We start from the raw sequence: 15891 nt of genomic DNA on the forward strand, positions 1-15891 counted from the left end.
AACGCCCATTACGAAAAAAAGGTAAAGGGCGATGTACACGATGTGTCTTTAACCGGAATACACAGAGTACACACAGACGAGCAGCTGAGGTTAAAAAGTATATAAATTGTAATTTAGTGTAGAAAATAACCAGCCGCTTCACTAGATAAGACCCTTCTTCCTTGGCTGGAATCATTTAGAGCCCTTTGAAGCTGCATTTTGGAAGTTCAAACTCATGGGCACCATAGAAGTCCATTATATAGAGAGAAATCCTAAAATGTTTTCCTCAAAAAACTATTTCTTCACGACCGAAGTAAGAAAGACATGAACATCTTGGATGACAAGAGGGTGAGTATTATCTGTATTATCTGTAAACTTTTGTTCTAGAATTGAACTTCACCTTTAAAGGCACAATATGTAAGTTTTTGCTGCTAGAGGGCGCATATTCAAAACAAACATAGAATTTTGATGATGACGAGATTGAGTGTGGAATCACTGAAGTTGTAGTCTTCATCCTCATAGCCGATGCAATCCATCGGACTCGGGCAGAATGGTTTATGGAAGAGCTAATGCATTAAAGACTTATATAATATAAAAGTCTTTAATACGCGCTCAGGACAGTTGGACATTGTGGTGGATCAGAGGTAAAAAGAAATGATATAAATACTGCTCAGTGATTGTTTGGCGTCTTAAGACACCAATATATCGTCATGAGCCGCAGGGTTTAATTTGGTTTTGTCTGTGTATGTTTTTTTGACTCTCAAAGCTGTGGAGCCCATTGACTGCCATTATATGAGAGAGACTGCAACGGTTTAAGTTAAAAATCTTCCTTTGTGTTCTACTGAAGAAACAAAGTCACCTACATTTTGGATGCCCTGAGGTTAACCAGATAAACATCACATTTTCATTTTTGGGTGAACTATCTTTTTAAGGTCACTGCAGTATGAAGCAGGGTGGGGCTGAATATCATGGAAGCAAAACATGGCCACTGGCATGATTGCTATTGAAGGATGAGCATGATACATTATGCCACAGTCGACCACTTCCGCTTCTTCCAGTCCTGCGTATGAGGTAAAACAGCGCTGTTTTATCATACTAGATACATTTGAGTGTGTTTAAAGTTCCGTTATAATGCTACTCTTTACATTCGTCACCTGTCTAATAAAGCATAACCTATTAAAGTGTCTCAGGGGTTTCTGTTTTCTACAAAATAAAGCCGGAAAATCGAGGGTGTCTGAAATCATTAGCAGGCAACGCAAGGACGACACGGTCCGTGTCACTAGTTAAAATTGCTTATTTCTCTGGATTTAAACATTCTTCAAAACATTTTGGATAATGTAAGTACACAAGTCAACAAAATATATAACACTGTTCTAGTGGTTTTTGGACATTTTAATAAAAAAATTACATATTGTGCCTTTAATGTTATGAAGCTACGATAATACTTTTTGTGCACAAAGAAAACAAACCTACTTTCATACAATAAGAAAAATTGAAAAGCAATGGAAATTCAAAGTCTAGTGGCCACGACTAAGCCTGATCTCTCTCGGACTGAAAAAGCAAGAGGGGAACAGAAAGAAGTAATTGGTTTGATGACCTCAGGGAGCTGGATGCAGAGTAAGGGTGGAGGAGATTACTAATACTGTGGAGCAAGTCCATGCAGGGCTCTAAAAATGAATAGCATTGTAAAATCAATTCAAAACCTTCCTGGTAGCCGGTGCACTGAGGTCAGTACAGGAGTGATGGGATCTATTAGAATCAGTCATTTAATATAGAAGGTCAGATACACATTCAAGTTAAAGTTTGGGGTCAGTAAAAAAGTAATACTATTATTCATTAAATTGGCCAAGTGACAGTAAATACTTTTATAACGTTACATTTCTATTTCAAACAAATGCTGTTCTTTTGAACAAAATGTTTTTAAAAACATATGAGGCAGCACAGCTGTTTTCAACATTGATAATAAGAGGAATGTTTCTTGAGCAACAAACCAGTAAATTAGAATGATTTCTGAAGGATCATGTGACACTAAAGACTGCTGAAAATTCAGCTTTGCATCACAGGAATAAATTACATTTTAAAATACAATAAAATAGAAAACAGGTATTTTCAATTGTAATAATATTTCACACAATTACAGTCTTTATTGATTTTTAATCAAATAAATGCAGGCTTAGTGAGCATAAAAGACTGTAAGAGAACAGCAAAATATATGAGCTGTTCATAGTGTTCATTTTAAAAATTAAAAATGGGGTCGAGACATTGCTGTTACAGTACTTATAGTTGATTGCCAGCAGTAGAAACTCAGCCAAACATAATCATCTCCGTTTTATTTTCATTAAGCTGACAGAAATTAAATGAATCATCATCAGTCGCTCACAGGGCATTCTTAACATCCAATCCTTTCAAAGAGCTCCACAAAGAATTTAATTAAAAATGAAAGCATGTAGGACAAATGCTCTTGAAAAGCACTATATGAAAACTGCAAACAGTAAGAAAGAGAAAGATAGGAATGAGGGATATGACAACAATCAAGCAATACATAAAGTGCAAAAGCAAAAGCAAGCAACCATCCTCATGTCGTTCCAAACCACAGTGACTTTCATTTCTTCAGCAGAACACAAAAGAGAATATTTTGAAGAATGTTCCGTTTTTTTATCCATGAAACAACACTGTACAGCAGTGACTTTCATTGTATGAACAAAAACACTGAAATTCTTTAAAACATCTTCATTCATGTTACACAAAAGAAAGAACATGACAACAAAAATGACAGAATTTTCTATTTTTTGGGCGAACGTTAGTGTAAATTTTCCAAACACTCGGCATACCTAAGCAACGTAGACACCATCCTGAATTGAAAGATTCCTATTAACTGCAAACACTTCTGACTAATGGGTTAGAGAACTTTTACAAGTTTGAAATACACACAACTTTTTCTTTAAATGGGCAACTAAACCAACTGTAAACAACTTTTAACAGAAGCCAGAGACGCTGAAGGCAAACACAAAGAAGAGAAAATATTGTAGAGGACAGATCAAGCTCATGGCTCATGATGCGCAAAATAAAGGAAGAAAATCCTAAATACTGAATTGGGTGGGGGTTTAAATGACTGTCTGACTGTCTTCAGAAAAGGTTAGATGTTATTTTCTTTCATCTAACGTCCATATATTACATATTAATATAGTATTTAAAAGCATTGCGCTGATTTGTTTACACCAGTAACCAAGTAAATTCTATATTGCTGCTGTTACATAAGCGCCACCTGCTGTCAGAGAGTGAATTTGCATCTCATTCAGAGCATCTGCTGTTTTTTATTTCGTGCAGTTATGCTTTACATATTATAATTTCACAGAGCTAAGTCAGACCATCTTTTTTCTTTTATGGAAGCCTGTTTTTGCCACTGAATAAAAAAAACTAGAAATGGTAATTGCAACTTTTAATCTCACTGAGATTTTTTCTCTCTCAATTGCGAATTTACATCTAGCAAACCTTTTCTGCAAGATATAAACTCGCAATTCTGATGTTTTTTTCTCAGAATTTGGTGATAAAAACTCGCAATTGCGAGTTAAAAATTCAGAATTGCAAGATATAAACTAGCAATTGCGAGACATAAACTCTGAGAACATATTAGTGTTTTTCATTCAAAATTGGACTTTTTAACTTGCAATTGCGAGCTCATATCTCACAGTTCAGAGAAAACAAGTCAGAATTGAGAAAATGTATTCAGACACCTTCAATATTTCTCACACTATCAGTTTATTCGCTATAGTTTAGAAAAAGTTTATAAAATACGACAAGAACTCAGTGTTAAACTGTGTCAGAACAAATTCATCTTAAAAAGATGTTATTTTCTTTCATCTAACGTCCATATAATACATATTAACGTAGTATTTAAAAGCACTGTGCTAATTTGTTTACAGCAGTAACCAAGGAAACTATATTGATGCTGTTCCATAAGTGCCACCTACTGTCAGAGAGTGAATTTGCATCTCATTCAGTGCATCTGCTGTTTTTTATTTCGTGCAGTTATGTTTTATATGTATTATAATTTCACAAAGCTAAGTCAGAGCATTCTGTTTTTTTTATGGAAGCCCGTTTTTGCCACTGAATAAACAACTAAAAATGGTCATTGCAACTTTTTTATCTCACAATTCTAATTTTTTTTCTCTCTCAATTGTGAATTTACATCTTGCAAGACTTTTTCTGCAGGATATAAACTTGCAATTCTGATGTTTTTTCTCAGAATTTAGTGATATAAACTTGCAATTGTGATTTATAAAATCAGAATTGTGAGACATAAACTCAGTCTTATCAGTCTTTTTTCCATTAAAAATTTGACTGCGAGTTTCTCACATAAGTTTATTCGCTATAGTTTAGAAAATGGTAATAAAATATGACAAGAACAAGAGTTAAACTGTGTCAGAACAAATTCATCTTGATAATCAGAAATGTATTACAGTCAAAGCAAAATTTATTCAGACAACTTAAGAACTTAAGAAGCAGTACAAACACATGGTTTTCACAAGGTACAGGGAGGAGGAAGGGATTGAGCAATCGGGTGTTTTTTGTAAAAAATGTATGTATTTGTTTCCTTACTTTATTCATTTTTGATTTTTTGTAGATAGGTATTATGTAAATATGTATATTAGGGAAAACTGATTGTTTATTGAATAGTGGAGAAGGAGTAGGTTTTAATAAGCTTATGCTTCATCCTACTCCTTTTCGGACATGTTAGTTTCATATTATTATTATAAATTGTTTGGTTTGTTTGTCTTTATTTATTTTTTATTTTTTCTCTCAGTTACTTTATTTGTTACTTGTTTTATGTTTATGTTCGAAATAAAGCATTATACTCATACTCAACTTCAAATTTTCTCACATTATCATAGTTTATTCGCTATAGTTTAGAAAATGGTAATAAAATATGACGCAGTCATATTTGCGTTAAATTGTGTCAGAATAAAAGTCAGATAACTGATAGAAAAGTATGTAATAAAACATGGTCAGGTCAAAGTGTCAAATCAAATTTCTGGTCCCAAATTTTCATCAGCTTTACTGGTAGTCCACTATATGAAGAATTTTTGGGTATAATATGTCACAGTTCACTTTATTTTGCTATCCTCATTTACATAAATGAACTATAGTGTCCTCACCCACTAATAAAAAATATCAAAAGTTATATCTGGTGTCTGAATAATTTTTGGCTTGACTGTATAAACTCACACCTGCTGAAAATAAGTCAGAATTGCGAGATATAAACTCACAATTCTTACTTCAGAATTGCATTTTTATATCTTGCAATTCTGAATTTATAACTCTAAACTGGAAGCTTATATTACAATTCTAAGAAAAAAGTTAAAATTGCAAGTTTTGCATGCAGTTCTGAGGAAAAATTCGGAATACATTTTTTTTTATTTAGTGGCAGAAACAGACTTCCATAGTTTTTGCTTTAAATTTTAAAAAATGATCTACATGATTACATCAAAACTGCTCATGCTATGTGTTGCATGTTTGTTCGGATCGTGATTGAAATGCAGTGGTTCTGCAACTGTTTCATACATTCTGATTCATATACGAAGATTCATACGAAGTTCACATTGCTTAGCTTTAATAGCTTTAATACGATATGATCATTTAAATTAGTTGAGAAGCAGAAATCAGAAAAAATGACTGAAAAATAAAGGAAGACAGGTCAGATCAGTGGCATGAAAAAGTTGACCATGTACACCAAAATAAGGCTTCTAAGTACAGAAAATAAAGAGGCTAAAACAACAGATAATCAGGAAAATCATTCATGACTGGCTACCAAAGAACTGCCGGAGCCCATAACGTAACAAGACATGCTCATCACAGCGAGGAGCTGATGGAGGAGGGGTGGGAGGGCAAATTCTTATTCTTCTCACCCACCTCATTCGAGTTAAACCGAGCAAGACTGTCACAAGTTATCCATCTCATGCAGCGGGCGAGGAACGCCAAAGAGCCCTCGGCTTTGAAGTTCATTCCAGCAGTTGCTGCAATCCTCTCCAACCGTCTGACTAACACCCTGTTTCTCTCTTTCTTTATTTTCTCAAGCTGTTTTCTGTAGCACAAACACTGCTCAAGAAGCTTCTATAATACTAAAAGACTGGCCCAAGGCCAGTGTTTCAACAGCTCAAGCTAAATAAAAAAATGAAAGGTATGCTTTACTTCAGGAGAAACTGAGGGGCTACAGTTCACAGTGACAAACTGGTGAAAACCTGCGGACCATGTGAAGGGCCTGAAAACTTTCTGCACCTGAATTGAGGATTATGCCCTCAAATCATGAGTACATACCCAAGAGCTGCTTTGCTAATTCGTTTCATGTTTTTGGCATCAAACAAAATGCTTTGCGGTGACTAAAGGGGTCTTCTGGTTTATATCGGAGTCTTTTACTCTGGAAAAACAGCTCACATTCCCACAAGGCCAGTGTTATGCATATATGAGTAACCAACAAAACTCAAACTCATCCTGTGTTTTTCTTTTGAAGGACTTCTGAAGGCATCTGTGTCAGAGATGAATTCAAGACCACATCCTCTGACCTAGATGCATATAAAGATTAGACCCCTTGAGGCTCAGATAGCCTGAGACGAGACCCTGTCCAATGCCAGTCAGTTCAAGACACCGTACTCACTGTAAAAGCTAATTATTATTGACTGTAAAACACAATTTAGCATCTACTTCTACTATGTTAAGGCTACTCAAACAGTCAGCATTTGCCAATCAGAAATTTGTCACAAAAAATAAATCAAAATATGAAAAATATAGGATAAATACACAAAAATGAATCTTCAAAATAAGTAAATAAATAAAATATTGTGAGAATATATTTATTCTGAAAACTTATGTTCATGAGTGAACTTTAAAATTTCAGTAATGTTAAGCAGGCTATTTTCATTAATTAAAACCATAAAAAAAAATGTAATTACTTAAAATAAACACTAACTTTGACCAAAAAAAAAAATCACCAAGCCTGGTGCTCACCAAGCCTGCATTTGTTTGATCCAAAGTACAGCAAAGACAGTAACATTTTGAAATATTTTTACTATTTAAAATAACTGCAAAAAAAAACTTATTAAAAAAAAAAAAAGAATTAAAAATCTTACTGTTCAAAAACTTTTGACTGGCAATGTATATAAACACATTTTATGTATAAACTTGTCTCAACAGTTGTTAATGTCTTGAAATCTTCACAAAATACAACACCACTTGAGAGGAGAGCTTGAAACAAACAGGGTACAAAACTACTAATCATAAACAAGCAATTACTCACCAACTAGAGAATATTAACTACATTGCACAGAAATAAAAACCCTATTAATTCTAAAAAAAAAAACATATGTACACGTCTCCAAAAGCCACCATGCTTTTAACAAGAAATATTTACATAATTAAAATGCAAGGGTTTATTGGTATTTCCCCTGCTGCAAACTGGAGGTGTAGCAATACGCTCAATAGTGCTAAGCTTTAATAGCCTTAATAAGATTTGATTATGCAATATTTCTCTCATTGCTGAAAGAACTCCTGTTACTGTGGCCAATTAGATCAAGCATTGCTTATAGGATTCAAGTAAAGTGTTCCTAAGAAGGCTAATAAATGTGTAAAGAGGGCATCTAAAATACATCACTTAAAACCTACTATCTTTCCAAATTTGTCTTTAGGATTTGTAAAAAAAAATTCCCCAGACAAGCCTCTCTCTAATAGCCCCTTACTAACAAAGAATACCGGATCGTTCCCTCTCTAGAGAAGATTTTTAACCCTTAGAGAAAGGACACCATGGCAGTTGTTCTAACCCCTAATTGGAGATTAACCCCTCAGCATCCCATTACAAAACCCTTTATGAAAGCTGAGAGGAAAGACACGGCCCTCTGAAAGCAGCACAACCTCTGAGGATGAACGAAAGGGTGGAAGAATAGAGAAAACAAAACTGTACATAGTATAAGAAAGAGTATAAAAAAATTGTTTAATATTTTTTATATATTTTATTATATTATATAGATTATTAGTTCACTTTCAGAATAAACATTTCCTGTTAATTTACTCACCCCTATGTCATCCAAGATGTTCATGTCTTTCTTTCTTCAGTTGAAATAAAAAGGATTTTTTATTTGAGGGAAACATTCCAGGATTTTTTCCATATAGTGGACTTCAATGGGAGCCAACAGGTTGAAGGTCCAAATTGCAGTTTCAATGCAGTTTTAAAGGGCTCTACACAATCCCAGCCGAGGAATAAGTGTCTTATCTAGTGAAACAATCTGTCATTTTCTAAAAAAATATTATAGAAAAAGGACCACAAATGCTCATCTTGCACTAGCTCGACCTCACACATTATGTAATCATGTTGGAAAGGTCTAGGGCTGCCCCCTAAAAGTCGACTAACCGTTAGCCAACAAGAAGAAGTTTGGTTGACCAAAATTGTATTAATCGCTTAGTCGTAGGAAAAAAATCCACAGGAAGTGGCAAAGTCACACAGTCTGCGATGGACATATCATCAATGGCTGGTCTATGTGGTAATATAGTCCATCTGTATACATTCAAATGCCCACCTATCATTCATCGACCTCAAATATGGATTTTCATCTAAAAGATGTATGTAGTACCTAGCTTACATGGCCGCTCAATCGAATGTTAACCTAGAAAATTGTGCTCTATTCAAGTGTGGAAGTTGAACAGTAGCACGCTCACTGCATGACAGATGGAGGCGCCGGTTTACTAACTTGCTCTTAAAATACTCTGTCATTTATGGTAATACAGATAAAAGTAATACATCTTTCGAATCTGTAATGACTCTATGTTTATTTGTGTGCACTCACAATAACAATGAAACGTTGTGCTTTTTTAAAATGTTTAAAGCAAACAGGATGTGCTTTCTGCCATCTTGGTCTCTGTGAACTTGAGAGCAAAACTTCGAAACTGTATACTTGCCTTACAGACATGAAAAATATATATATAGAGAGTGAAATGTCTACTTTCAACCAATTCACACGAAAAACAAATATTCTCAGATTATGTCATCCATATGAAACATGCATATAGGCGCATTCGCTACTGTGGAGATGATGAGTCAGTGTCGTCGGTTTAATCTCTTAAGCCGAAAACAAAGAAAGCACTTGTTATCAATAACTTATTAAAATGTTAATGTTAATAATTGTTTTTTTTCCCGACACATTCATAATAATTTTATCTGCTGGACCTGGTGCGCTGTGGCAAGCTTTTAAGGCCCGGTCACACCAAGAACGATAACAATAACTATAGCTATAAGGATGAAGTTTTAAAAATTGTTTAAATTTAAGAAAGGTCGCGCATGATGTTAACGGAAGTACCAACCCAGTGTTTACAAAGTGAACGTGCAAAGAAAGTCAAACACCATAAAATAATGATTTCAGACGATTTTTTCGCCCTACCCTACCTTTTTGAACCAAAGTACACAGAGAAAGAAATAACTGTAGTGGCCCTTCCAGCGTGATTATGTAATGCGTGAAATAATCACATCCCAGAGCTACTGCAAGACAAGCATTTGTGGTTAAAAAGTACATAAATTTGTAATTTTTTTGAGAAAATGACCGATCATCTTGCTAGATAAGACCCTTATTTTTTGGCAGGGATCATGAAGAGCGCTTTGAAGCTGCACTGGAACTGCAATTTGGACCTTCAAACTGCTGATCCCTGTTGAAGTTCACTATAGGGAGAACAACCTGGAATATTTTCCTTAAAATCCTTAATTTCTTTTCAACTAAAGGAAGAAAGACATAAACATGAATGATGTGGAGTAAATTATAAGGAAACTTTTATTCTGGAAATTAACTGATCCTTTATATAAGAGATGCCACTAAGGGTGGGTTCACATTTGTCATGTTTGGTTCGATTAAAACAAACTCTGGTGCAACTGCATTGTTAGTGCGGTTCATCTAAGTAAGTGTGAACGCTGCCATCCGAACCCTGCTGCGCACCAAAAACGGGAAGTAATGAAAAGATGCGACAGTATGCGACATGATTTCACGAAGGGAACAAGCGATGTAAAGTGCCTTTTATGAGCTCATTGTGAGTTTGCAGGTGGTGAAAATAAAATCATAAACATGCAACAATGAGCAAGCTTAGTTCAGCAGACGGCATTAGGTGTATTCGCTTTAAGTCGAACGCACCGTTTCCTTTTGTTGGGAGTGTTCGGTGAGTTTTGTCACAAAATATACGTGACTCAACCCAACCAATCAGGTTGTGAATGTATTACTATGCCTTCAGCTTCGTTATCTTTAGGTAAGCTGTCAAAAATGCCAGTGGACCAGGACCAAATGTATCATTTTCCTTTTTGTTCCGGACCAAATGAACCGAACTACAAGTGTGAACACACCATATAATACACCTCTTACAGAAAGGGTTGTGTAACTAATGGTCAAATATAAAGCCCATCGCATCATAAAATCAACACAATAATTTTAATCACCAAATCAATGTGAATATATCATGAGCATCCATAAGTCTCCTAGCCCTGATCAGAAAGCAGTGAATCTCAGCATCCAGCCAAGGCCTCTAATAAGGGCATAGAGCCAGTGACAGATGATGCATATTGCTCTGTGCTGCAGCCTCCTTGAATATCTTCCTGTTAGTGTGATTACAGCAGTCCTGCAGGGCTGCACATCCTCCCTTAGGTCACACACTTCCCATGTTCATTGCTGCCAGTCGTTCTGGTCTCAACGACTTTCTGTCCATGAGAGCCCTAAGGCATTCTCTAATGAATGTAAGTGGGGAGTACAGGTCTACTGTACCATGATACACCTTCATTTAGCATTTAGCTAAAGTAATTACTGCTCCAGTTTCTAAGGCTGCGCATGTTGCCTAGTAACACTGACATCTGGATAATGGATAGAAATGAAAGCGTAAGATGAGGGGAAAATTGTTTTTCCAATTGTGCTATTTTTTTTAATATCTGTCGTTCAAGGAACAATGTGGTGCTCTTAATGTGTAAAAGAAACACGTCTAAGGACTGTGGTTTTCATCATTACAGCTTACAGAACTGTTATACAGCCTTTATGTTTTGTGAAAATCTTTTACAGTCTTGAATGCCACATGGAGGCCAATCAAAAAAGACAGCATAAAAACAGGTTTGTACAACAGTTTCTGAAGAATCTGTGAATTTTGTCTGAGGTAAAGTATGTCTATTTTGTCTAATTTGTTTCCACAACTCTATATGTTGTTGTATATTACACTGACAATCCTCCTGGAGCAAACTATGGTTAATGGAAAAGAAAATTGTCATCACTTATTCACCCTTTTGTCACTCCAAACTCGTACCACTTTTTTTTCCACGGAGGAAAATATTCTCCTCCACATTCACATTAATATAGTGTATACTGTATTTTACATGCACAACCATTCAACAGTTTGGAGCTGGTAATATTTTTGAAAGAAATCTCTTACGCTCACCAAAGATGAATTATACCATGTCTGAATTACATTGAAAAATACAATATAACATAATATAAAAAATAATATATATAATATATTAAATTTATTTAAAATAACTGTTTTCTGTTTTAATATATTTTAAAATGTAATTTATTCCTGTGAATAAGTCTTTATTCTTATATTCAGATTAGTATAATTCAGATTTGTTTTTAGTTAATATAATTTTTTGTACAAAATTGTAAATGTTGTTCTAAACTTCTATACTTCTAAACAATTTATTTCAGGCTCAATAAAAGTATTAGTTTCTTTTTTAGAAAATCTTACTGTGAAAATATTTTTTGTTTAATTTAAATTTATTTTTAATTAATATTTATGCTTGCCATCATCTAAAGATCAACACTAACATTTTAATTATTTAATTATTAATTTTTTTAGGAAATTTTAAAATGAATACTAACTAAATATACTAAATATACATTATATTATAAATTCATTTTAAAACTACTGAATTTCATTTTTACAGTTTAATGTTTTATTTATGTGAACAAAACAGTGATATGGAAGTCCATTTCCGCCAATAAAATTTTTTATCTCACAATTCCAACTTTTTTTCAGAATTGCATGATACAAACTTGCAGAAGTGTGAGATATAAACTAACATAAAGAGTTATAAAGTCAGAATTTCGTAGTATGAACTCGCAACTGCATGTTATAAAGTCAGAATTGCAAGATATAAACTCACACTTGCAAAAGAAAAAAGAAAAAAGTTAAAATTGTGAGATTAAAAATCGCAATTACCTTTTTTATTTATTTATTTATTTTTTAGGCATTTTTTCATTTATTATGATAGGACAGATCAGACATGACAGGAAGCAAAGTGGGAGAGAGATGGGGCGGCGGGATCGGGAAAGGTCCTCTAGTCGGGATTCGAACACGACATTCGACCCTTTTTTATTTTTTATTCAGTTTCGGAAACGGGCTTCTATACAGTAAAGAATACAAGTCAAACAGTTATAAATAAACAGGGTAAGAATTTTCACTTTTGGGTGGACTATTCCTTTGTGGAAGTTGGTGATTGAATTAAATCAGGCTGGTTACCAGCCTGAAGCATTAACCACCAGGCTACACCACTTCCTACCAGGTAATACAGAACTGCAGTACAGCAGACAAAACTGGAGCAAAGAAAACTAATCATTGAGATGCAAAATGTACCTTAGCAGGATCAGTCTCGGCGACAGCAGCCGCAGTATCCAGCGCTAACCTGCAGAGATCCCCGTGACTGCTGACGATAACATGGCACACCAGGAGACAAACAGTATCTGGAACGTGTTCACAGACAGAGAGCAATGACTGCAGGGAGTAAAGCCATTCTACAGAAGACATGGAGTCTACAGAAATTCGGTGTAGGACGCTGGTGGCCACTTGAAGCTCGCTGTACCAAGTGCTGAGAGGAAAACTCAGCTGTGTGGAATCCTGCAGAAGCAAACGTAAAACCTAATATAACACTCTTCTTTGAAAACTTTCTTCTGAATAGGTGCATGATAATTTATGGTACCTTTTTTCGATCTGAAGGCTCTCTTTGAACTGTTTGCAACAGTGTATTGGCCAGTTTAAGGTTCTTCGTGTGTGTTTGCGTGTCTGTCAGAGCTTCCATGAGGCTGGAGCAGGACAGCACCTGTAATAAGGGCATCACCAGCAAAGATGCTCCCCAAGGAGGTGAAACCTCAGGAGGGACAATCTTCACAGCTAGCAGAGATGGGGAAAAAAAAAGTTGTAGTTCACAACCCAATTTCAACTAGATTAGCTATCATCATGTTAGGGTCAAGCCACCTTTAAAGGTATAGTTCACCAAACAAAAGAAAATTCTGTCATTAATTACTCACCCTCATGTCTTTCCAAACCCGTAAGACCTTCATTCATCTTCAGAACACAAATTAAGGCATTTTTTATGAAAGTTTTCTGACCCTGCATAGACAGCAACACAACTGACACGTTCAAGGCCCAGAAAGGTAGTAAGGACATTGCTAAAATAGTCCATGTGATATCAGTGGTTCAACCATAATTTGAAGTTACGAGAATACTTTTTGTGAATAAAGTCATCATTTTTGTTGTCTTTGTGCACAAAAAGTATTCTCGTAGCTTTGTAAAATCAAGGTTGAACCACTGATGTCGTTCACATGGGCTATTTTTTTGATGTCCTTACTAACTTTCTGGGCCTTGAACGTGTCAGTTGCAATTGTGTCTATGCAGGGTCAGAAAGCTCTCAGATTTCATCAAAAATATCTTAATTTATGTGCCAAAGATGAATAAAGGTCTCACAGGTTTGGAACAAAATGTGGTTGAGTAATCAATGACAGAATTGTAATTTTGGGTGAACTATGCCTTTAAATAGCACTTTAAATAACACAGATTGTTTCAAAGCAGCTTCACGATAATAAACCGGAAAATAACAGAATCAATGACACAAACATCATTAAATATGAGACAAAAATTCAAATTCTGCAGTTCTACAAAGACAGTAGTGCCAAGCCATAATTTAAGCTCTTAAATCATGTTTGTAGCACAAAGTGACAGATCAAGTTTAATATATAGGTTTAAGTGTTTGTCCAGAGCTGAAAAATGACACCGCTGGACAGCTTCTTATAGCTAAATTGAACTTGTTTTATAATGGATTATAATTAGTTATTGAACTGAATTGACACTAATGTCTTTTTAAAGCTGCTTTACAGTATTTCAGAGTCAAAGTCAACTTTATTGTCAGTTCTGCCATATGTGCCGGACATACAGAGAATTGAAATTGCGTTACTCTCAGACCCTAGGTGCATACATGTAACATTAAATACAAAAGGTAGAAATTCGAATAAAAATACGAATAACTACAATTATACATATAATATATAAAAAAACAATATGCAAGTAAGGTAGGGATGGGCATTTCTGATCATATTTCATTTCGAGTAATCCACAGGTTTGAGAAACGAGTACTCGATTAATCGGGGGTGGAGTTTAAGCAAGGGGCGGGGCGTTTGCGTCATAGTATACAGTAAACATTTAAAAGAAATAACAGCATGAGGTGAAGCTGAAGCGCTTTTTCTACATGACGCATTGTATATAAAATTAATCACATAGCCTAGATACATAAATATGTAAATGTTATATTACAATTGCATTTATCCACACAAAATGCATGTGAGCTTGAACTACATGCCAATCATAAAGTAGTGGATGCGCTTCTCCCGCTACTTTAAAACAACAGCAACTGAAGCCAGGTCAGACATCGCTGCACGCTTTAGAAGCCATTTTCGCTCTGTGCTCCAGTCTTGTCTCTAAACCACAACTTCTCACAGCCGTAACCAATCAGATATCAGACTACCGCCCAAATACCAGCATAACCAATCAGAAAGAATGAAAGTAGTTTAATTTAAAAAAATGCATTTTTAGAGCTAATCGATCGTCATTTTCATGCTCGATCGTCGCTGTTGGGTTCGAGTAATCGATTAATCGAGTACTTGTGCACATCCCAAAAGTAAGGGCACATGGCAGAGAGTGCAAACCAGACAGAGTAGTGCAAATGCAAAAAGGAATATGGTGCAAAAGGAGCTTATAAGTGTAATAAAGTGACAAAGTGTATTTGAATTGGTTTAATTTTTAATGAAGTTGAAACAATCTGTATTGTATTGTAAATGCTATATAAATCAAGGTTAAAGGAGAAGTCCGGTGTGATTTTGACCTAAAGTGTAATGAATCATGATACCGAGTGTGAACGTACCTTGCATATCTCATCTCGGTTTGTGTCCAGCAGTCCGAAATCTGGGGTTAGTTAGCCGATGCTCACAACAGGTTGTCAATGAGAGTCAATAGGGCATCGAAGTAGCCATGTAAATGAATCACTGTTTTACACCATTTACGAGGCACAAAGTAGCTCCACACTTCATTGGTAGACTTCCAAGGGCCCTGACATTTAAAACGAGACATTGAGAACTCAGAAAAAGCACCGGTAGTTTATTTACAAGAAGATTTATACAGACAGTACCTGGAAGAGAAAATCCGGTCGCCGCCATCTTGAACTTAGTCACGATAAGTCGAGTGTCGAGCACCAAGGAATTTATCAGGTTATCAACTTATCAGGTTGTAGTTTCCTTCGTGCTCGACACTCGACTTATCGTGACTAAATTCAAGATGGCGGCGACCGGTCTGTTCCTGATGGAAAATGTCTGTATAAATCTACTTGTAAATAAACTACCGGTGCTTTTTCTGAGTTCTCAATGTCTCGTTTTAAATGTCAGGGCCCTTGGAAGTCTACCAATGAAGTGTGGAGCTACTTTGTGCCTCGTAAATGGCGTAAAACAGTGATTTATTTACATGGCTTCTCCGATGCCCAATTCACTCTCATTGACAACCTGTTGTGAGCATCGGCTAACTGACCCCAGATTTCGGACTGCAGGACACAAACAGAGATGAGATATGCAAGGTACGTTCACACTCGGTATC

The 15891-nt window shown here is 35.5% G+C and overlaps 1 protein-coding gene across 1 annotated transcript in view; it reads right to left on the bottom strand.

Moving 5' to 3' along the window:
* focad (focadhesin) overlaps positions 1-15891 on the bottom strand; it is a 69173-nt gene that overhangs the window by 34377 nt on the left and 18905 nt on the right. Inside the window, exons 9-10 of the mRNA XM_073837305.1 lie at positions 12956-13146; positions 12613-12873 (exon numbers count right to left, since the gene is read on the bottom strand). Coding sequence (XP_073693406.1) covers positions 12613-12873; positions 12956-13146 — 452 coding nt within the window. The remainder of the gene's footprint in view (positions 1-12612; positions 12874-12955; positions 13147-15891) is intronic.

This window comes from Garra rufa, chromosome 3, assembly GCF_049309525.1.
Source record: "Garra rufa chromosome 3, GarRuf1.0, whole genome shotgun sequence".
NCBI classification, from domain to species: domain Eukaryota; kingdom Metazoa; phylum Chordata; class Actinopteri; order Cypriniformes; family Cyprinidae; genus Garra; species Garra rufa.